The following is a 23,498-nucleotide window of genomic DNA, read 5'->3' on the forward strand; positions in this document are numbered from 1 at the left end:
AGACTGTTAGGAAAACATTTTTATACCATCAGAAAAACTAATACAGCAACTGAAATTGAGTCATTTGCCACAATTTGGTGGGACTTCATCTGTGTGCCCAAGGCAATTCCAGCAATGTGTTTCCAGCAATTTGCCCAGGACAAATTTATCTGGAGAAAAACGTAGGATATGCCTCTCTGGGTTTTCCCAGGAAAGTGGCAGGATAAACAAAAAACCCACTCAGACTTGTGCCTAAAAATCACGGACCTGTGGACGAACCCTTAGTGAGGTCTGGAGTTGAAGTGCACGGAAGACTTGTTAAGCCTCATAGTCCGTCCCCCCATGCCTGTTGCTTCAGTTCTGATAGTATGCAGGTTCTAGCACCATTGCTATTGCCTCTGGAAATTTTAGTGTTGGAGAAAAGAAAGAAAGATGAATTCAGTTTACGGTGCTGAAAAGCGATGCCCATAATTCTGTATGGCGATGACTCAAGTGGTTGGGGATATTCCTCAGTTGAACACCTAGAAGGAGCATTAAAGGATTATGGCTCCGACATTCAGAGATGCATCTAGTCTCTGCTTCTGTTCTTTTGTGGAGCTATTTCTGACTCATGCAGGGGATTCCCCATTCTGGAGCACTCAGTGGGAGCTCACAAAAGAGCCCTGACACTTCAACGTGCTACTGACTTCAAAAGGTGGATGGATTTGTCTCTGCTGCTGCTGCAACAGATTAATGTGGTCTCCTGAAACAGGAGTCCTTGTGTGTTCTGTAAATTGTGCTGGCCTTGCAAAGTTAATAATATTTGTAGTCCGGAAGGCTTTTTGAGTTGAGGCAAAGTTTTAATGATATATGGAGCATCTGTGCAGAGTTTTTAGCCTCTGAATAATTTCTTACGGAGAATATGAGGCCTGTGGGAGTCCATGCAGGATTTATAAGTCCTTTCACATCAGGCATCTTGTGCTCACAGAATGACCTGAAGTCTTCATAAATCCAAGTGAAAGCCTTATAACCCATGCACCTACAGGGCTTAGACTCCTGGGTTATGTTTCCTTTGCGTGCCAGTGCATAACTGAATGGCCAGGGTGTTCATCAAAGAAAGGCGAGAAGGACACTAGTTGCCATAGCTACTAACTCTACTGCTTTCCCAAAGCAACACTGTAGGTTGTTTCATATGTGGCACAGGGCAGGGTACTTTCAACTAGATTGTGCTCCTGAGGCAGGTTGACCTGGCCTGTTGCTACTCACCTGCAGGCAGGTAGACCAACAAGACTTATTATTATTTCAGTCTTGTATCTTAATTGACAGCTGGAGGTTTTGACTACTACTGGTTTTGTGATCCTTTCTTATTAAGGGCTTTTGTTTTAAGATTAATTTTGATAGGGAACTTTCATTCTTTGCATTTTTAGGGGACCACTGTTCAGCTGCCTTGAACATTTGCAGTAGAAAGGTAAAGGTAAAGGTAAAGGTACCCCTGCCCGTACGGGCCAGTCTTGCCAGACTCTGGGGTTGTGCGCCCATCTCACTCAAGAGGCCAGGGGCCAGCGCTGTCCGGAGACACTTCCGGGTCACGTGGCCAGCGTGACAAAGCTGCATCTGGCCAGAGCCAGAGCCAGAGCCGCACACGGAAACGCCGTTTACCGTACCCCTGCCCGTACGGGCCAGTCTTGACAGACTCTGGGGTTGTGCGCCCATCTCACTTAAGAGGCCAGGGGCCAGCGCTGTCCGGAGACACTTCCGGGTCACGTGGCCAGCGTGACATCGCTGCTCTGGCGAGCCAGAGCCGCACACGGAAACGCCGTTTACCTTCCCGCTGGTAAGCGGTCCCTATTTATCTACTTGCACCCGGAGGTGCTTTCGAACTGCTAGGTTGGCAGGCGCTGGAACCGAGCAGTGGGAGCGCACCCCGCCGCAGGGATTCGAACCGCCAACCTTTTGATCAGCAAGTCCTAGGCGCTGAGGCTTTAACCCACAGCGCCACCTGCGTCCCTGCAGTAGAAAGGCAGAGCATCAATTCTAGTAAGGCTGATAATAACACCAACAGCAATGACTGGGAGTGATTTCCACAGGTTCATGACTGCTCTCTAAAAGCACAGCCTTATAGGTGTTTGCTTGAAAGCATGTTAGAAACTGAGATTTACTTTTTAGTAAGTGTGTGAAAGACTGCACCAGGAGGCTGTAATCCTTGGCTTCCCATGTCGGTCATATCATGCACAAAGTGTCTGACGCCCCAGGCAGACACAAACAGATCCATGTGGGAAAGACTGTAAAAACCAGCATGCTACCAGTATCACATATGAAGCAGACATCTTTAAGGAAGCAGGAAGAACCACCTGCAGAATAGGTTGGTCATCTCTCAGAATGCAGACAACCTGGAAAGAAGAGTGAACCAATTACAGTTGAGGGTGGGCATTATTTAACTGCAGCAGATAGAAATCAGTGCATAAAACATTGGAGAGCAAACTTCACTTCGTGTTTTCAGCAGAAAACCAGTTGCTCCGGTTGAGCTTTAGAGGCAGATTTTTGTGGGGAAAGCTTTGGAGCAAAAAAGGGGGAGCCACCAGACATGGAGCTTTAAAGTGCAGGCCATGTCTGGAAAGAGTGGAGAAAAGGTAAGTGTGAAGAAGTCCTAAGTTCTGTTGCTTTTATTAATTCAATGAGCAGTGCCCATCAGCACCATGGACAAGGAAAGTTTTCAGTGAGCTGTTTCTAACATCAAAATTGCCAAAGCAGCAAAAGCAAATCCTGAAAGTTCACCCTGCACAATATAAATTATAAATTATACACCACATTGTAGATTATTTGATATATTTTTTGAAAGATTTGTTTCACTGCTTTATCTTGCTTACCTCCATCCTTTCTTACTCTTGTTGTTCAATTAACTCTCTATTTATTGTCCCCTGTTGAACCTCCTACGTGGATTGAGATTGCTCTATAGAATATTGTCACAAGCAGTTTTGGCAGAAGCATAATAGTTTTGTCAAGAAAATTCTGTTTATTGTTGTTGTTGTTGTTGTTAATAACACTATATATGTACTGCCTGTTAACAAAGAGATCGGTGAATGGTGTACAGAGTGGGGGAAGACTTAGTGCAGGGATGGATAACTTGTGACTCTCCAGATTTTCTTGGACTACAACTTCCATTGTCTCCAACCGTTGGCTCTGCTGGCTGAGGATGATGGGAGTTGCAATCCAAAACCTCTAGAGGGCACCAGGTTAGCCAAAGATGATCTAATGAATTCATTTACCTTGATTTGTTTTCCCTCCCCGTCCTGAAGACAAGATTTTGTTCAGTGAAACGTCCTCCCAGGTCCTTCATTGCGCTATGACAGGTGTGAGGAGCCTCGGGCCCAGGAGCCAAATACAACCCCTCCAGGCCTCTATAAGCAGCTCTAGAGCATGCCTGTCCATAGGCTGCACCCCTTGTTCCCAAACCATGCCTCTCCCTGGCCCTGCTCCACACACCTCCTAAGTGTTTTTGCCTGGCTGATAATGCCTCTGCTTTGTCTGGAGAGGTGTATGTGGTGTTTGGGTGTAGAAACCTCTGGTTTCTGTGTGGCTGGAATATGACCTACTTAACGACTGCATTCCGTTGCTCCAGCCACTTTGCCTCTGACCCCACGCTTCATTCTCATTTAGCTCTCAGAAGTTGGACACAAGGAAGTGTGGCCCTTGGGCTCAAAAAGGTTCCCCACCCCTGCACAATGTGGCGATGAAAACCATGTAGTTCATTCATGATTTGTTTCTTCTGAACATTTAAAAGAACTCATATGAAGTCAGCCTGGATAGCTTAGTTGGTTAGGGCATGGTCCTGATAACGCCAAGGTTGCAGGTTCAATCCTTGTAAAGGAAAGCTGCATATTCCTGCATTGCAGGGGGTTGGACCAGATGATCCTCAGGGTCCCTTCCATCTCTAAGGTTCTGTGATTCTATGAATGAGATACCATCGTTGCATAGCAGTTAGTGTTGGACAAGGACATGAGAGGCCAGCCTTGGCCAAGTCACTGCCTCTCAGCCTAACCCCTGTATCACAGAGGATATCACAGAGTTGTTGTGGGGATTAAATGAAGAGGGGGAGAACCATGTATGCCACCTTAGGAGCTCTTAGAGTAAAAAAAGATGGGATATAAATGCAGCAAATAATGATTCATTGAAGCACAGGAAACAATAAGTGCATGTGCACACATAACCCTCTCTCTGTGTTCCACACATAACTGAACATTAGTGTATATGAGTGAGCCTTCAATACTAAGTTGAACAAATTACTAAGTGTGATTGTGTAATCATTGAGGAAGATTCTTCTTCATTGCAAACATAGAAACCATTGAAGTTTTCTTAAAAGGACAGAGAAAGAAATAATAGATACCTCAATCTCTCCCAAACTGAATTAGCAGCATTGAGTGCCATAGAAGGACATCTTACAGAATAATATGGCCCTCACCCCATGTAATCATTTCATTTCCTTGATCAATTCACTTCATATTGAGTTAATGCATTTACCTACTGAAATCTTTGTTTCCAATAAAATATTGACATCTGCTAATTTTTTCTATTCTCATTTTCAAAGGATCAATGTGTTTTTTTATATTCTCATATAATCAGGTTGTCCCAAATAAAATGCATGCTTTCTCATTTTCATGTACTTATAGCAAGACCTCATAGAAAATCCAGATTAAACTGACTAAAGCCACAAGACAGCGTGAATTTTTGGATGTTTGAGTCAATGTATGCAACTCTGTTTTGGATTGGGGTTCTAGAAAACTACCAGTGCAGATATAAAATTGAAAACAGTAGGGATGGAGGAAACTGTTCCAATATTTCCAACAAGTTCCCACTTTGGGCATTTGCCCAATCTGGAGTAAACTTCCATTTCCACGAACAAAAGAAAAAAGCATAACAGACCCCCAAAAATGGATTGACTCTCTGTTTTGGCCAATATAAGACAGTTGAGGTAAGTAGTGTCAACACCTAGGCCCTACCTTCATGAGATCTGTTCTGTGGAGCTTGTGATGGAGACTGGCAGCATACAAGCCCCTTCTCTGACCAGCCCAGCTCTTTTGCCCAGTGTCCTCTCCCCTTTGTTGGAAGTGTGGAGGACATTCTCTCTGTATGTTGACATTTTCCCCACAGAAGTGGCAGAAAGGAAGCTGACAATGGAAGAGGAGGAAGCCAAGCGTATTGCAGAGATGGGGAAGCCAATACTGGGCGAGCATCCTAAGCTGGAGGTCATCATTGAAGAGTCCTATGAATTCAAGGTCAGTGTTGGGTATCAGGAGACTTTGGAGGAAGAAGTACAGGAAAGGGATTGACCAGAGAATGAATAAAGGATGAAAGGAAGGGAAGAAAGAGTGGTGTATGAAAAGGGAAACAACAGTGAAGGGCAGGGAAAGAGAGAGGTATAGGCTCTGAGCGGGGAAGAGAAGAAAATGAGAAAAATAAGTAGCAAGACCATGGAGAAAAGGATAGGGGGGAATCTGAGGAAAAATAGAGTAATACTTGAATTACAACATTACAGAATTAGGCTGCCTTCTATCATCCAACAACCCTCTCCTGACATGTGACTGCTGAAAATAAGGCCAATAAAATAGATTGTTTGAACAGCAACTTGGCCAGATATGCCCAACAATTACATGGCCATGCACAGCTAAGAAGAGTTGTCACCATTCATTCCGTTGATTAATCCAATGGCTGCCATTGAAAGACAAAATCTGGAAAAGAAGCAAATCTCCTAACCCTAAGCAGTTGGCAAATATATCACCAGAAAAAGCATTCCTTATTATGCTTCACATGAAAGAACAGATGATAGTAAATGTTGTTCTTTAGCGCCTACTCAGTCTGTGCAGTCATGTTTACAACTGTGCTTCTTAAAAAGAGAGAGATTCCTATACATTTGTCAGTAAAAACATTTGCTTGCACTGTTCCCTTTTGCCTTACTGTTTGTTGTAGCAGATGGACATAAAACCTGTTTACTGTGGTCACAGTCAAGAGCTGAAAAGGAAGTAGAGAGCATTGGGTCACGTGCAGGATATCATTTCCATGCTGCTTCAGCCTTGGATTCCTCCGCCAGTCTCTTTAACTTCTTTGGTCTTGAAATTGGGCAATAGAGGCAGATTTCACTCTAGGGCCACCAGTTGGCCATCAAGGGAAGCTTGCCTTCCAACTGACCGGCTTCTAAGCTTACCTCCTCTTCTTTCCTTTCCTAACAGGGCAGTGGTTTGTTCTGTGGGAATATAGTTTTCTTATCATTAAGCTGTGAAATTTACCCCTTCAAGACATGGTGGTGGCTATCAGCTTGAGCCATGTTTGCAGGGGTGGGACTTGCTCCTGTGTTGGTCAACACTGGGTCGGGAATTGGAGGACCACTGAGTGGCTCCTGTCCCTAACCCTGGCACAGAGAAGCTTAGCGTGTACAGCTGTATTCGCAAAAGCATCACAGAAAGCTACGCTCTTTGTGCAAAGGCTAGGGGGAGGAGCTATGCAGTACATTGCTGCTCCTGTACACAAACAGGTGCCTATTCTTTGTGTTTCTGTCATTGACAGAGTACCGTGGACAAGCTCATCAAGAAGACAAACCTGGCCTTGGTTGTAGGAACGCATTCGTGGCGGGACCAGTTCCTGGAAGCCATTACTGTCAGTGCAGGTGAGATGGGGTACTGGGACCCACAGTGAGAGAGGAGGAAAAAACCATTTTGATTATCACTGTTCCCTGCACCACCTACCACTAAGGTCTCCACTCAGAGGCCTCAGATTTGCAGATGGGCCCGAGTTTTTTCAGGTTTTCCCTCCTATGTTTTGCTATCTTGTTTCACCCACACATTGGACACAGAATGACTGTTCACCAGCATCTTAAACAACAAATGTTACCTTTTTTTATTTGCACATTTGCAAAACGTAAATCTAGGTGACTCTTTAAGATATTCAAGGAAATGTGAGATCAGTCATTGTTAAAAGGAGCAGCTTTTTTATTGAACTTTCTCTCCCTCCGCCTCCAATTTCTATCACAAAGACTTGCCAAGATCAAAATAGCCTCAAAAATGAACTGCATTGCTCACTTAATTCTCAGATTCAATAATTAAAAGTAGCCCTCACCAATTAAAATGGATCCATCCTGATTAATCAACAAGATTAAACTAGTTGATTGGTCTGCTAGATTATATTAGAACACTTAATTCATCCCAGCTTCACCTACACTTTGGCAGCTCACATGAAGCATGGAAATTGCCCCCTTAGTTCTCAGTCATGAACAGTGCTTAAAAACAATTTTCTTTTGTGGTTGGGATTATGAGTGAGGAATTCACCCAGGATTAAGCATTTTTAAAAAAGCCCCACAAAGAAACTGTGTAATATTTTGGCACAAAATAGAATATAAAAAGGTAGCAAATAAAACAGAAAAAATCAGCTGCTTCCCTTTTAAAGCTGTGGTACCCCATTGCGAGATGTTTCATGAGGCACCTTAGCTTGCTGGGCACGTTGCATTCTTCCTGGATGAAGGGTTAATTTCCAATCAGCCAACGTAAGTAAAATGGATGGGAAGCAGGCTTAGCCACCCCGAAGGATGCCTCCAAGGACACCCCTTGTCTTTCTTCCATATAAATGACTTTGCACTTGGAGCCATTGCCGTGATGAGGGCAAAACCATCCTTCCACCCTGATGCCAGGTATCCCACGTGCCACACCCATTTTGCTAGCTTCATTTAATAACCCCGAGTGTGTTACGGTATGGCAAAGCTCACAACAAGGAGAAGCCTGTGCCCCAGTGACTGTGTGGTTCAACTACTGTGTTGTGCAGGGAAGCCATTTCTTTGAATACCCTTTGAGTTCAAATGTATGCTTGCTTGCTGGCTTGCTTCGTGTGAGAAAAGATGAATAAGAATGCCTGAGTGGCCTTCAGTATTTTCATGATGCTGTTGCTATGGTAATAAATATGACCATGTCCTCTGAGTCCTCATGCAAGAACAAAGTTAAGGGCATTATGAGATGATTCTCTTGTTGTTGACCCACTTTCAAAGATGCTGGTACCATTACAGGGTGTGGGGAACCCCATTGCTGTCCTTAAGCATTTCACCTTCCTAACCCTCAGTAGTCCCAGAGAAGCAGAGGAAACTAAGGCAAAGCTAACAGAAGCATTTATTTTTCCAGCTCTAATTAAGACCTCTGAGTGGAAAGAGGCTTTTACTATGGTCAGCTTAGAGGAGAGTATATCTCCTGGTTAGCTTCCCAAAGTAAGCAACTCACTACTTCTGTGTTTCTAAAGGTCATGAATGTTCTTGCCGGCAAGAATCATAGTCTAACGACTCATGGCAAGATCAGATTTTGAGGCACCTTTTGGGAGGGTCAGGCAGCAGCAAGGTAGGATGGGAATACTGCAAGCAAGGAAGGCAGGTTAATGTCCAGGAAGGGCTATTCATGTCTGCAGGTAGAGGGGGTAGATGTAGGTCAAGGGCAGCCAATCTTTGGCCCTCCAGAAGTTGTTGGACTCCAACACCCATCAGCCTCAGCCAGCATGATCAGAGACAATGTCTAGCAACATCTGGAGCACACGTTCTCTACCCCTACTGCAGAAGGTCAGAGTAACAAAGCAGCTGTAGAAAGCAAGTACCAGAACTCAGCATTGTCCACAAGAACTTCCTGTGACGCTGTGGAGTGGTGACGCTCAATGTAATGTGGTTCCCACAGAGACTACCAATTCAGGGTTTCCTCTTCCCTGTTTCCTGCAGCTGGCGATGAGGACGAGGATGAGTCTGGCGAAGAGCGCCTGCCCTCCTGCTTTGACTATGTCATGCACTTCCTGACAGTCTTCTGGAAGGTGCTCTTTGCCTGCGTCCCGCCCACCGAGTACTGCAACGGCTGGGCTTGCTTCATCGTGTCCATCTTGATCATCGGCATGCTCACCGCCGTCATAGGAGACTTGGCTTCTCACTTTGGCTGCACCATTGGCCTCAAGGATTCAGTGACTGCTGTTATCTTTGTGGCCTTTGGGACTTCAGTTCCAGGTGAGGAGGCTCTTGGGTGAATGGTTGGCTTTCTCTATGTTTGGCCAGTCATACCAGTGCAGTGGGGGGCAGAATATGCTTGGGAGATGCAGCAGCAGAGCCTGCTCCCCCTTTCCCCTGCCTGCCATGGCCTTCCTCCTTTCCTGGTGCGGCAATTCCACAACTTGTTTTCTACCCCATAATGCTGCACATTTCCCCCCAGTCTCTGAGACTGTTTGGGAGCACAAGTGCTGGAAATAGCTTGGGAGCAGGGTTGTGGGGAAAAGAAGTAATCATGTAACCACACACCAACTTATCCCCTTGACATGGTCATATCTGTTACATGAAAAACACACACTTTCCTATGATGGCTGGTTATCTGAAATGACTACCACAGTTAAGAGGTTTCTTAACGCACAATACTCAGTAATGGAGGGGTAGGGGACCTGAAGTGAGTTGCTGAGAGTGGCCCTTTGGCCTCTCTCTTTGGCACTTGGGTCATTCTCCAGGCCACTCCCCTTTATAGGCCACACCCCTCACTGGCCCTGTTCCTCAGGTGCTTTTTGCCTGGCTGAAAATTGTCCTTGAACTCTGATAATGTCTCTTGGATAATGCTTGGAAGTGGTGGGGGTGGGAGATCTGGTGACAGGTGGGGTATTTATCGAGAGAGAAAAAACCTCTGAATTTGTGAGGCTGGGACATAACCTACCGAAAAAAGGTTAAGTGTCCTGTCTGTTGCTTGTTCCCTCTGGCTCAGCACATCACCACCATGCAGCCCCTAGAACATTGCTCACAAGAGAATGCATTCCCCAGGCTGAAAAAATGGAATAATGCAATAATGGAAAATGAGCCTCTTGGGCTTGCCGATCAGAAGGTCAATGGTTTGAATCCTCACAACAGAGTGAGCTCCTGTTGCTCTGTCCCAGCTCCTGCCCACCTAGCAGTTCGAAAGCACGCCAGTGCAAGTAGATAAATAGGTACCACTGTGGTGTTTCCATGCACTCTGGTTTCCTTCACAGTGTTCCATTGCACCAGAAGCAGTTTAGTCATGCTGGCCACATGACCCAGAAAGCTGTGGACAAACACCAGCTCTTTCAGCCTGAAAGCAAGATGAGCGCCAGAACCCCATAGTTGCTTTTGACTGGACTTAACTGTCCAAGGGTCCTTTACCTTTTTTGCCTTTTATGTTTTGAATACATTTCATTGTAATCTGGGATTTTCATATTGTGTGTTGCCACCGTATGTGAGTAGTTACGCTAAAAGGTGGCTTATAAACCTTTTAGATTAATGCATATTCCACTGATTATATGCCTTGATTCTTCTGAGGTGATAGTCATACCTGAGCCTGGGATGCACCACTTCAGATTGCAGCTGGGGTTCACACGACTAAATGCTCCTCCTCACAACAAATAAACAGATAGATGAAATTCCTTTGCCACTATGCGAGTTCTCATTGCAGACTGAAATGCTCTAGCCCAGACACAGGGTTGTTTACCACCTCATTGAAGTGGGGCCTACGTTTCCAACTCTTCTCCTTGCACCCCAAAAAAGATACTTCCATCCTCTGTCTGCCAGTATCTTGCTCTAAGTTAGCATGACTGACCCACCCCCCGTTGTTTTCCGTTGTTCCTCATGCCCTCGTTTCACCTCTCCCTTTCAGACACTTTTGCTAGCAAAGCAGCCGCCGTCCAGGACGTGTATGCAGATGCTTCCATTGGCAATGTCACGGGCAGCAATGCCGTCAACGTCTTCTTGGGCATTGGACTGGCGTGGTCAGTGGCCGCCATCTACTGGGCTTACCAGGGAGAGGAGTTCCACGTGTCAGCAGGCACCCTCGCCTTCTCTGTGACGCTGTTCACCATCTTCGCATTCGTCTGCGTCAGCGTCCTGCTGTACCGGAGGCGGCCTCACCTCGGAGGGGAACTGGGGGGCCCCAAAGGGTGCAGACTTGCCACAACTTTGCTCTTTGTGAGCTTGTGGCTCCTGTACATTTTGTTTGCCACCCTGGAGGCCTATTGCTACATCAAAGGGTTCTAAGCCACGGAGCTGGAAGAAGGGAGGGCTTTCCCCCTCCTTCGTTACCTCATTGGATGCCAGTCCTCAAAGCGTTGTCAAACCAGGACTGACAGCTATCAATCAAGATTCCATAACGGCCCAGACTGAAGGACAACTGGGCTTTAAGAAGGGCAAAACTATCCTCATACAAGGGGGGGAAAACCCTGACAATTAAAATAAAGCCAACCATGTCAACCCAGCCGCTGATCCCATCCAGTCAAATCAGAAATGCCAGCAGCTTCTCAAAGTACCTATTTGTTCAAACGTTGCTGCTGACCTCAACTTTATTCCTTCCTCCGCCTTACCAAATGTCACGTATTCAGATGGAAAGCCTATAAATAATTTGGGTGGATATTTGGGTGGTTTTTTAAAAAACAAAAAAACTGGGGGTGGCAAATCTTACTTGATCTATATTTTTCCTTTTTTATCACTCAGTCAGGGCCTGAAAATGGTCAACACATCCAAACCTCACACCAGTGTCAGTGCTGGAGATGAAAATGCTTTTCTTCTTCTTCTTCTTCTTCTTCTTCTTCTTCTTCTTCTTCTTCTTCTTCTTCTTCTTCTTTTTCTTTTTTACATTGCATAAACAATGTCTATGAAAAAGCTCGCTCTTTTCACTTTCTTTTAGAGTTACAGTGCTAGCCTGTTGCATTTGAAATGCAAACACACAGACAGACAGACACACAGACAGACAGACACGTGCAGGAAATATACCATTGAAGGCTGGAGAATGTCACCTGCCTGGGCTACCAAAAAGAAAGAAAGAACAACCTGTAACATTATTGTATGTAACTTGTATATTTTGAATATGGCAATTCTCTTTGTGTAATTAACTTAAAGCTTTTGGCACTACAGAGAACTATATATATATATATAGTTGAAAGATAAATAAACCAACACAAAGGCAGGAGGGTGGGAGCCTGCAGTGTGGAAAACAGGAGTAATGAAAAACAGCACAAGTTATTTTCCCCTCTCTATTTTTTTTTTCATTTTTTGATCACAATAGACTGTTTGTTCTATTTATGGGAGAAAAGAGAGAATATTTCTTTTTCTAAAGAAAAAAAATGGAAATGAATTGATGTAAATAATTTGCTTTTTCTCACATTTGTTGGTGCATATGAAAAGAAATCTTCGAGGTCTTAAGGTGCCGCTCGAAGTCTTCCAAGCATTTTCTTCATGGGTTGGCTTTGTTCTTATAAAAACATTACAGGAGGAGGAATGAAATTCTGGTGGTCCCTCGTGGCGAGCAATGCCAGGTGGTTGCTTCATGGATGGTGATCTGCTGGCTGCTTTAACATCCCATTTGTAAACGGAAGCGCTCAAACACTGCATTTTGATGTAATACTAGACTATGGTTTCATGTTACATGAACAAGCCTCGGGCATGTGCTCCCCCACCCCCACCCCACAACTCCTTTCTCTTTTAAGGAAGACGCATAGGAGAGATTGGAAGCATCCATTTTCAGCTAAACACAGTTTGTCTTTATGCCCAAACTGAGAATTAGTTTCACAATATACAGTCGTACCTTGGTTCTCGAACGCCTTGCGACTCAAACCTTTTGGCTCCGGAACGCAGAAAACCCAGAAGTGAGTGTTGCAGTTTGCAAACGTTTTTTGGAAGCCGAATGTCTGCCGCTTCCGCAGCTTCCGATTGAGTGCAAGAAGTTCCTGCAGTCAATTGGATGCTGTGCCTTGGTTGTCGAACGTTTTTGGAAGTCCAATGGACTTCCGGAACAGATTCCATTCGACAACTAAGGTATGACTGTAAGTTGTTTAGGAAGGGGGGGGGACCAAGCCAAATTTAAGGTGCTGTTTTGACCCTGGCTTGTTTGGATAAAGCTTGGTTAAAACTTACCAGTGTGTGCAGTTTGAATGAAAGAAGAATCCTCAGCTAGTTTAAAATAGAAGCTACTGCTTCCCATTTGCTCCTCACAGCCATGTCAGAGGAGAGGATGGGGAACAGGCTTATGTAAAAAATGCTAAACTGTGGTTCGGTGTGTTATAGCCAAGTGAGGGCAGTGTGTTTCCAAACATCTGGAGATCTACCTAATGATCATTGTTGCCTTAAACTGGCAGCAAAGCTCGTTCTATGAAACACCATGATCTAGGACACAATTTCATTAACCTATTTCGGCGATTTCTTGGTGTTCTGGCCAGATGACTTCCTTACCTCTTTTGAGACAGAGTATGACCTAATGGATAATGCTACATGGCTGGTTACTGTAGTATACTGACATCTTGTATACACAACAAAGCGAATCCCAATCCGCTTGGGTGTGAGGGGCAGGGTTTCAGTGGGGTTTTTTCTTCCCTTTTTTATAAAGGAAGTACTGACAATATTTTTCCAACTCGTGATGTTTCCCATTCTAATGGTCTGTGTTGTTTTTCTTTCATACCATCCTTTGGGGGCCAACACTTCTGGTTTCTGTTAGATTAAGGGGGGTAGTCTTAATTGTCAACATTCTTTGGGGGGGTTGCATCATGTGAAGAACATTCTAAAAAAGCACCCTTTAAATTTCCAATGGTAATTTTTAAAAAGAAAAATATATAAACAGTTGCAAATGAAATGTTGGGTTGGTAATAAAAGCTATACTTATATCTATACACACACACATATATTTACATATATATATATATATATATACATATTTCTTAAGTGCAAGAAATTGGGGGAGGTTACGCTTTATTTTTTTAAAAAATGAGATTTTTCTTCTGTCAAAAACCTTAGGTGCTCTAACTGTGCCAATTAAAGGGGGTGCAGAGAAGTCAGTAGCTAGAAATTCAGGAAAAGGAGTGTCTTTGTTGTGTGGTATCAGAGTGGATCAGTGATAGTAAATAAGTTTTAAAAGCAGGAAAAATAGGTATGTGGGAGAGAGTGACTTGGGTGGTGTGTGCACCCCCCCCACACACACACCCCACTCATGGGCAGGTGCATAAAACGGCAAGAAGAAAGCTGCAGTGGCCAAAGGAATGCGTTACTAAATACAAAAATATGAAATGTTCTTAAAGAGTTATGACAACGAATGAAAAGAAAATGAAGTATTTATTTTCATATGAAACCACAGAGAATTTTCGTACATGTCACACTACGTTTGTAGTTCCTTATCACAAAAGATACACACAGAGAGATAGATATAGATGTAGATGTAGGCTGCAAACCCCACTGAACTTAATAGGGCTTCCTTCTAAACAGGCATTCTTAGGAATGCTCTGAAAGAAGCTTAAAGACGGAAATGAGTGTGCTTCGGTCACGCAGGCAACTAGCTTAAGAGGGGGTGAGGAGGTTCACACCCCAAGAACAAAACCCTAGTTAAAGGTGGCTATATTCCAGGAAGAAATTAGGTTTCTTAAACTACGCGAAAAGTGGGTCATCCCAATGGAGATGTGCATGAGAAGAAAGGGTGCTGTGGACTGGAGAAGGTCTCCTGTGCCCGCCCTGTGGGGCTGCCTGAGAGCTGCATCAGGGCACAAGAGTGGTGAGCTGCGCCCAAAGTCACAAAGCTGGTTCCTTTTTACAGAACCACTTGTAACCCTGTGTAGGCATCCCAGCTCCAGCCCAAACATCAGCCGTGCTTTTCTGACCTAGTTTTGGTTGGTTTGCTTTTGCCTGTCCTAGTGCTACAGAGGAAGGGGGAGCTAGAAATCTAGATGAATAAATATTTTGGTGCCTGCCCTACAAGGAGCTCTGTACCAAACCTTGACTTCAGAAATGAAAAGCTAGCAGTCTAAGGATCAGCTCTTCTGGAATAAGAAAAAAGTAATTGGATTTTATTTTATTGACAGGGAGGGGGAATCAGAGTTACCACAACCATATATAATCTCTGTTATTCAACACTATGTTCTTTCACACCTGCTAGGTGTTCCAATGCCTTGGTTCCAACTATCTTTCTACCACAACTCTGTTTTCTTAACTGCTCGCTTTCCCACCATTGCTTGTTTATATATGTGCTTGGGTTCGTCTGTCACATGGGCCTCCTGCTCTTCCCTAAAGGAGCTTTGGAGAGTGAAGCTGAGATCTTATTTTATCCTTGCACTAACCTTGTGAGGTGGGTTTAAGGCTGAGCAGCGCGACCTCTGAGCTTCTCATTTCTGCCTGCCGGAAAGCTCTGCAAGGCTTGAAAGGTCATAACATTCAGTCCAGTCCAACGAAAGCTGTTATCATCTCACCTGCTTTGTCTCTCAAGTGTCTTGGTTTCCTGCTCTTGTGCCACATGATCTGTGTGGCCAGTCATTAATTTATTTTCTTAATTGAGCACTGGCCTGGGCGGTTCAAGGTCATCAGGTGAGTTCATATTTGATCCAGCCTAGCTCTGCCTTCCCATGCCTAGTTAATAAACCTAACTTGGGTACAGCAAATGCTGTTAAATGATGTCTCCTTGTGTAGTATCAAATACATTATTCCCATCCACTTCTTTCTTAAGATCACCTTGCCTGGGAGGAGTGCCATTCATTGCCCATCTCATGGTTACTTTGCTGCCCTCAACACGCACTGAAAAGAACTGTTCTGGGCCAACTATATCAGTGTAGTGTTCCTTCCTTTTATTTTTTAAGTCATTAAATACAAGAAAAATAAACGGAACCGTTGTGTTGTCTTTGTTTTCATAGAATCATAGAGTTGGAAGAGACCACGAGGGCCATCGAGTCCAACCCCCTGCCAAGCAGGAAACACCATCAGAGCACTCCTGACATATGGTTGTCAAGCCTCTGCTTAAAGACCTCCAAAGAAGGAGACTCCACCACACTCCTTGGCAGCAAATTCCACTGTCGAACAGCTCTTACTGTTTGATTGATTGGTTATTTAATATTTAAATACAGTTATATTAATACAAAGTTACTAATATATAAAACCCCCCAATATAAATCAATTTTCCTTCTGACACATGCTCCCTCTCAGCCTTCAGGTTCTTGCCCAGGTGCAATCGAACTCTCAACTCACCCGCAAAATTCTCACAACTAAAGGAGTTCCTGGAAACAGCAGACAGGCTAGTCTCTCAATGTAGACTTGCTTTTTATGGGCAGCCCCAAAGTGGATGGTATCTCCTCAGGCTGTCCACATTTGTGTCTCATTCCGCTGGCCCTCCACACCCAGTTCTAGGTGCAGCAGGTGTGCTGAGTTTCCCAGGTGGTCCAAAGGATGGGGAAAGGCCTCACAGCTCTTTCTTCACTCTCTGTACTGTTCTCCAGCTGCTTTGGTGAGCAGTACAGCCACGAATCCACAACAGCCATGCCTGTGGTGCTAGTGCAGCAGGCTGTAAGTAGGTTCCAAGCAGCTAAGAGTCAGCTGTTAACCCTGCGTGGCCATCGTACTGGTTTCTCCCACTATAAAATATTTAGAACTCCACTAAGTGTCCCTTTCCTTTACTCATTCAATCCAGCCAAGGCTCTGCTGGGAAAGAGGGAGATATGCTTCTCTCTTATTCACCTTCCACTCCACAGTCCCTCTACTACCCCTCACTGTTTCTGCAGAGCAAATGGGGGGCTGCAAGGGAAAGAGAACCCACGAAAATTGCTTGCCTTCCTTCTCCTGCCCCCCTGCCCAAATAATGGCAGTGGGAGCATCCTGCAAGTGGAGCTCCTCTCCACTCATGTCCCAGCCCAAGAGATTATTCCCTTTCCCACGATTAAATAACAAAATTTCATCCTGGGGGAATTTCTGAAAGGTGGCACTTTGTCCTGAATCTTAGGCAAGTTATGAATTTGGGGGGTTTCCTTAAAAATCTCAACAATTTTGGGGTGTCCTGCTTTTTACTTTTTGAAATACAGCAACCCTAGTTTGAACTTATGAAAAACCAGGGGGAGACTTCTCTGGAAGAGGTGAAGCCTCTGGATTCTCTGCTCCGCTTTCTGCAAGGGAAAGCTTTTGTGGCACAGTCCTCTGAAGTCAAGGGGGAAACTCCCATTGGTTCTCATGCTGCCCCAAATTGCCACTTTCAGCAGGTTCATTCCTGTTCTACATTCCTGGCTGAAGTCTTTTGGGGTTTCAGTCCACAGCCTTAGAAAGCTCAGGGAGTTATTAAAGCCATTACTGAGATGTTAAAGGCAATGTGCCTCCATAATGTTTCATTAAAACACGGTTTACGGTGCTGAAGGAAAAGTATTTTATGTAAAGAGCCTCACTTGAGGAGCCTGCTCTGTTCGTCATGCTGAGGGAAGGATGCGCTTCTAACATTGACTTCTTGGTCTGTCACCTGCATTAAACCTCCCAGGATGTGAACACACACACCTCAACCTCTCTCTCTCTTGTTCCATTCATAGGGGTGGGGAGAGCACCATTCCAAAGAGTCATTTACTCTTTCCTGACCGTTATATAAGCATCAGCACATGAGGTAGTTTGGGACCTAAATGATCAAAACACACCAGCTGAGTTACAGATTTTGAGCCCAGCTCATCTGCTGAGTGGCTGCTAAAACACTGGATAGGCCTTGGCCCGGTCGGTCATAACACGAAACCATGGTTTATTAAACTATGAACCCTGTCCAGTATGATTTTTCCCCCCTGTCAGTAAACCACTACTTGAAGCCATACTTTATTGTTGGTTTACAAACCTTGGTTTGCTTTAACTACGGCTTGGTGTTATGTGCAAACCCAGCACTTTCTCTTAACCATCATTTGTTGGGTCACCTCAGCCCAGGTGCTCAGCTGATTACAAAGGCACCAGGCAAGAATAGATGAGAAACAAACCCAGTGTTTGAGTAACAAATTTGGTCACCTGTGAGACAGCTGGTAGTTAGCTTGTGGTTGGTTCAATAAATCACGGCTTTGCATTATGTGAGAACCAAGCCCATGTTCTTCCTCTGAGGAAGGAGATGGTGTTTAAGCAGTCAGGCCTCACTTAAAACCATGTGTCAGTGAAACCCCCAGGTGCAGTAATGTGACCTTAAGCACCACCTCAGCCAAGAAGCTGAAACAGAAGAAGGAATTTTCCTGATGCAGGGCCTAATAAAGGCAGACTCTCCCTAGAATGCAGCTTCCACCTTTTCTTGTTAATTCTTTCCTGGCATGAATCTAGCCAGGAGCATTACTTCGCTTTTGTTCCTCACCTGAAATAGTTATGCCCTTTCTTCCAATGCTTGAGGAGCTCACTTGAATTAATTTAATTAGGAAATGGCACAGTTCAGTTCACTGTGACAGAACTAACCTTTTTGACTGTATTAGCCAGCTTGAAAGAAAACAGCAGACTCTTCCTTCGGCCCCCTCCAAGCGCAGGCCTGCCATAGGGAGGCGTCCCTGCTGGGAGCCTCTTGTCACTACTAATACACAGAGATCACTATGTAGACAGGAAACTTTTTAATTACAGCCGTCATTTTTGCACCTAGTGCCGGAGGCAACCAGCTTGCTGCAAAGCAAGGCCTCTTCTGGCTGTGGCAGCGCAGATCCAACAGAAGACCGTGTCAGGCGCTGGTTGTAGCTCGAGGAAAATGCTGTAGTTTGGAGCAAGCATTAGCATCCAAAAGAGGAGAGCTTGCTGTCACCTAAAAATGTTTCCATGCAGGTTATGTTTTTCTTTCTGGGGGCTCTTTCACCTTTAGCAATTGCAGAACAGGCAGAAATTCAACAGGCAATGCATGCTGGGAAACTGTTCAGGGTTTTTGATAAATAAATAAATAAATAACCCCATGAATTTATTGAATGCTTACATCAAGAATATGTTTGGTATAACGGATATAAAAAACACATCTAATGAACAGCTTTTCAAAATAAATGAGCAATATGGCAGTAAATGATCAAATGTTGATTATTTGTTGTTCATGGCGTTAAACTTTTCTGCTGTTCTATGGAGGGTGCTGGAGCCCTGCCAGAAGCAGAAGCCCAAATCAATACTGTTAAAGCTTAGAAGGGTGTGAGAACAATCACTATTCCGCATTGAGAAGAGAGCGGTAAGACTTTTAAGGAATGCATGCCAATCCTGTAGTGAAGCATAGAGTTCCTCTGTCTTGTGAAATCTGAAAGTGAGATGATGTGTGGTTTAAGAAAAAAGAAAAGAGAGAGAGAATGGCTGATCAACTAAAAGTGGATCCACAATTCTCCTATTCAAGTTAAGGAACTGTATTTACTGAATCGAAGCTACTAAGGTTTTCATGACCCATTGAAACCTATGGCAGCCCCCGCTGGGTGGAATTCAGCACCATGCTACTGCAAATATTCCTTCTGCACAAAGATTGCTGCTGGGCAGATGGAACAGTAAAGTCCCTTGCACTGCATGCGTTCTTGGGTTCCCTTGACTCCCCCGGAGCCAATTTCAGGGGGTGCAAGAAGAGGGAGGAATGTCTCCTTGCACAAGCAGAAGCACTTGAGCAGGGTTTCCACTGACAGGGTTCACGCAACCAAAATGTTGCGCGCACCTTTTAAGTTTTGAAGGGAACATTCTTCCAGGTGTACAGTGTTTGCAGAGGGAGCCGCCTAGTGGCCTCTGTGTGCAATGCCTTTTCCTTTAGTTATGGAATAGGACACGGTGGTACAGTGGTTAAACAAAGGGTGGCAACCATTTGGGGCCCATGGACACAGCTAGAAACCTCAGAAATAAGGCCCCAACCCCAAGTGCAGCTGCACCGCACGCCCTGCCCCATGCTGCAACCCTCTTTGCAACCACAACCACACACACCCAACTGCTCCCTCCCCCACTGTCATACACATGCACACTGCTGAAGCCTTAGCAGACCCCATGATGCGTAATGTGGCTGCGCAATATCAAAAATTCTGCTTGCTTACATAGCCTCCAACATCTCAGTGAGGCAAATGGGGACATGACCTTAACAGAGGCCCCACCCAGGGGCGTAGGAAGGAGGGTGGGGGTGCGTGCTCCGCTCCAGGTGTCAACCCCGAGGTGACAAAATGGTGCACAACAGGGGGTAGCATTTACCACGGGGCCTGGCCTGCAGCGCGCCTCAGCCACACATCTCTCCTGGGAGTGACGCGGTGGCTCAGGGCCCCACACTGCCCAAAAGGGCAGTGTGGGGCTTGCATCCATGAGGCGGACTCCATGGGCAGCTCGCTGTGGCACCCCCCTGTGCGGATCGCTGCGGTGCCCCTGTATGCAGATCGATGTGGTGCCCCCCCCCCCGGGCGGATCGTCCCACCCCTGCCACTCCAGTTGCCAGAGCAGCTAGCTATGCCTCTGGCCCTGCCTACTCTCACTCAGCCCCCCACCCCCGGCTCTTGGCTCCCTCTCTCCATCAGGGCTCACCATTCTCCTCCCTTCCAACACACCCTCCTGCTGATGGGTCCTTGCCCACCGCTGTCCTTTCAAGGGCTGCAGCCCGTGTTTTGTTAGCCCAAAAATGGAAAACGAGTGAGGTCCCAAGCAAAGAAGAGTGGCAACTTAGGTTGACAGAATATGTGCAGCTTGCAGACTTAACTTATAGAATAAGAGAACAAGAGAAGATTGGAAAGATTAGAGAAGATTGGAAAGCATTTAGTGAATATATGTGTACAGTTGAAAACGCTGGCAGCATTCAGATAAATTCAACAGTGTAAATAAGTTTGATGGATGCAATAATGGAATACTAAATGGTATTTTTTGTAAAATATGCAGGGATTTATGATATGTAAAATGAGCCATGGAACGAGAAGACGGGAAGTCATTGATATCTTAAGGATGTAAAAATGAGTGCTTTAAATTGTAGAACAGAAAATTTAATTTATACACACACACACACACACACATACACACACCCCAAGTTGTCTTGAAGCATCTGGGCCTTCCAGCTTTGTAGAGATTGAGACAACATGAGAGAGCCTTAAATCTCATCTTCAACCAGCAGGGTTTTTTATTATTATTACTGAATAGCTTAATCTTTTTGTTTTATACTTGCATGGTCTTCTGCATGTTTGTACACTGCCGTAGGAGTATGGGTGATGCAAAAATAGCACCTTTGTAGCAAAATACCGCCCCCTATCAGACAAGGGGACATTCCCTACCTGGAGAGACCTTCTGCCTGCAAGGATGGCACTGAAGGAAATCCATTTCACATGTGTAGGGCTAGGATGGTACACAGTTACATGAGCAGGAGACAACGGGACCAGACCTCAAATGCAGCCTTCTAGGCCTCTTGATCTGGCCTGTGGGACATGCTCCATCCAGCTCCATGCCACATACCCAAGGCCACTCTGATAATACCTGCTGTTTGCCTGGATAGAAGATAGAGAAGGTTGTGTATATGTAGAATGTAGCCCAATGAACAAAGGTAAAATTTACATTCACTGCTCTGCCCCATCACTAGCATATGCACCCCAGAAAGTTGCCCCAAAGCAAATGTGGCCTTGGGAATGCCTGCCCCATATCTACCTGAACAAAGTCAACACAAATGACAGATCTCAGGCACCTTCATTTCAGCTTGAAGGTGCTTTGCTGGTTGTGTGAAGGTCTTTTGCACAACCATCAAAGCAGAAGAGAAGAAGCACATAAAAGAGGGGAAAGTGTGTGTGTGTGTGTGTGTGTGTGTGTGTGTGTATCTTTTATCTTGCTGGAACCAAATGATAAACATGGAAAGAATTAGTAACATGAAAGCACAGTACAGTGGTTCCTCCGGTTGCAGACGGGATCCGTTCCAGAAGTCTGGCCGGATCCTGAGATTTTTGCAACTGGAGGACTGCTTCTATGCATGCATGTGGGGCAAAACCCATTAAAATACTTCCGGGTTTGCCGGGTTTGCATCCCAAAGTTTACGTAACCAGAGGGTTACGTAAACTGAGGTATTACTGTACTCGGTTGTATTTCCTGGAGACAGAAGAAACGTTTACATTTCAGATGTGTAATTTTTGTCCAAGCAACAATGCCACACAAACCAGAATTTACAAAACAATACTGTGCTCTATGGTGTCTTCTGTGTTTAAATCAAGTTAAGTCTATTTCAGTGGGACTGGGAGCTATCTTTAGTTGGCCCCGGCCTAGAATTCCTGTTAAGTGAGGGTGAGGGGAGCCTCTCTCCATTCCCTTTTGAGTTACACCTTAAATGAAACGCTGGCACTTCAATAAAATGGATGGCTGAAATACATTTCCTATTGATGGAAGGATCAGGATGCCAAGGCCTCTTCAGAAAATGCCCCTTCCTCTCTTTCCAGTGTGCTCTCACAGGTGCGACAACAGGGAGTAGCTTCACCAAAGGCGAGTGTTAAAAACCAATGTAAAATTAAAGTGCAAACAACACTCGACCAAGAGAGAATTTACCTGTGAAGTAATACAGCAACCAGGCTTGTCAGACAGCCTAGGCTTTAAGGACATCGCAGAACCACATTGCTTTGTACAGAAGACATCCACACAATGTGAGGAAGATAAGGTGCTCTTCACAAGCAAGGGCCCTTTTTAAATGATTATTTCCAGAATTCAATCCTGTGAGACTGCATGCAGAACACAACACAACCCTGGGAGTAAATAGGTGGAGAATACTAGACAAACCAATGGATTTCTTTCATTACAAGGAAGTCTGCGTTTTAGGAGCCATACAAATTTGATTTTTCTGTGTACACCTTTGTGCACTTTTGTCCACACGAGTGCTTTCCATTTAACTCTGTCTTGTTGTTTCCCATTTACACAACCGGGTGGTGCTTGGTGGGACATATTTGTGCTGTGCCTTGCTGTCTCCTCCCCTTAATTACTACTTCCTCATCCTCTGGAAATGACAGAAATCTGAGATCCATTGTGTGCATGCACCCTTTTCTTTAAAACAAAATCCAAAAAAAGTTTTGTCCATGGAGCAGCACAATAGTTTTCACTAAAGGCAGCATTTCAAGTGGGCAAAGCAGCTATTTTATTTATTTTTGAAATACATGTTTTCCAATTTATTGAAAGAGCAGTTTCTAAAATAAAAATTGGTGAAGTTAGAAAAGGTTTGCTCTCCAGCTTGCTGTAGTGAGAGGAAGAAGCAGAGAGGCAGGCAAGCTCAGGACCTGACTGAACTTGCACAGGTGCTTAATTTGCCTGCATCTTCACTTTTTTGCTTTGCGACTTCGTTACTACACACCCCATGTACACTCAAAGCTGTTCCTACTCTATGTAGGATTGTAGGCCTTCATGCAGAGAGTTCCCAGCTTCCTTTCTGCTGTGTATATAACAGATTCTAGTATTAGATGCTGTTGAACAGCACCGCTAATGTCACTGAAATGTCAATCTGTCCCTGTATTGTTAAATACCATGCAGAGAATGTGCTGACCAGGTCAAAGAGGAGAAACATCCTTTGCCAGCTTTGGAAGAGTAAATGTGTAACTAGAATGAACTGTATTTGAGATTCATGTTCCTGAATTCATTATGCGAAGAAAAATTAGTTTATAAAAGACTCTTTTATTTTTATTGAAATTCCTCCGCAAAACAACCCAGAACGAGACACTGATTCTAAAGTCTTACAAGCAAAGTAAAAACATCCTCCCTGCTCTGGATCCAAAGTGAAATCTGAGCTTCCTTTGCCGCTTCCAGTCAGCATTACTCACCCAAAGTCAAAATAATTAAAAGCTCAACAGCAGAAATTAGTCCAACAGAACATGCTGCTTCCTTCACATCTAAT

General features: G+C 44.7%; 1 protein-coding gene and 1 long non-coding RNA gene across 5 annotated transcripts in view; both read left to right on the top strand.

Moving 5' to 3' along the window:
* SLC8A3 (solute carrier family 8 member A3) overlaps positions 1 to 15,575 on the top strand; it is a 170,471-nt gene extending 154,896 nt beyond the window's left edge. For all 4 annotated transcript variants that reach the window (XM_083746527.1, XM_083746529.1, XM_083746528.1 and 1 more), the window contains exons 5-8: positions 5,107 to 5,231; positions 6,517 to 6,616; positions 8,693 to 8,968; positions 10,608 to 15,575. In XM_083746527.1, coding sequence (XP_083602653.1) covers positions 5,107 to 5,231; positions 6,517 to 6,616; positions 8,693 to 8,968; positions 10,608 to 10,984 — 878 coding nt within the window. In that variant the 3' untranslated portion in view covers positions 10,985 to 15,575. The remainder of the gene's footprint in view (positions 1 to 5,106; positions 5,232 to 6,516; positions 6,617 to 8,692; positions 8,969 to 10,607) is intronic.
* LOC310848851 lies at positions 56 to 2,249 on the top strand. The gene is made up of 2 exons (XR_014566657.1): positions 56 to 1,426; positions 1,979 to 2,249. It is a non-coding gene; the product is annotated as an uncharacterized lncRNA (long non-coding RNA).
* Positions 15,576 to 23,498: the final 7,923 nt, after the last annotated feature.

The sequence above is a fragment of the Podarcis gaigeae genome (assembly GCF_964106915.1).
Source record: "Podarcis gaigeae genome assembly, chromosome: 1".
Lineage (NCBI taxonomy): Eukaryota > Metazoa > Chordata > Lepidosauria > Squamata > Lacertidae > Podarcis > Podarcis gaigeae.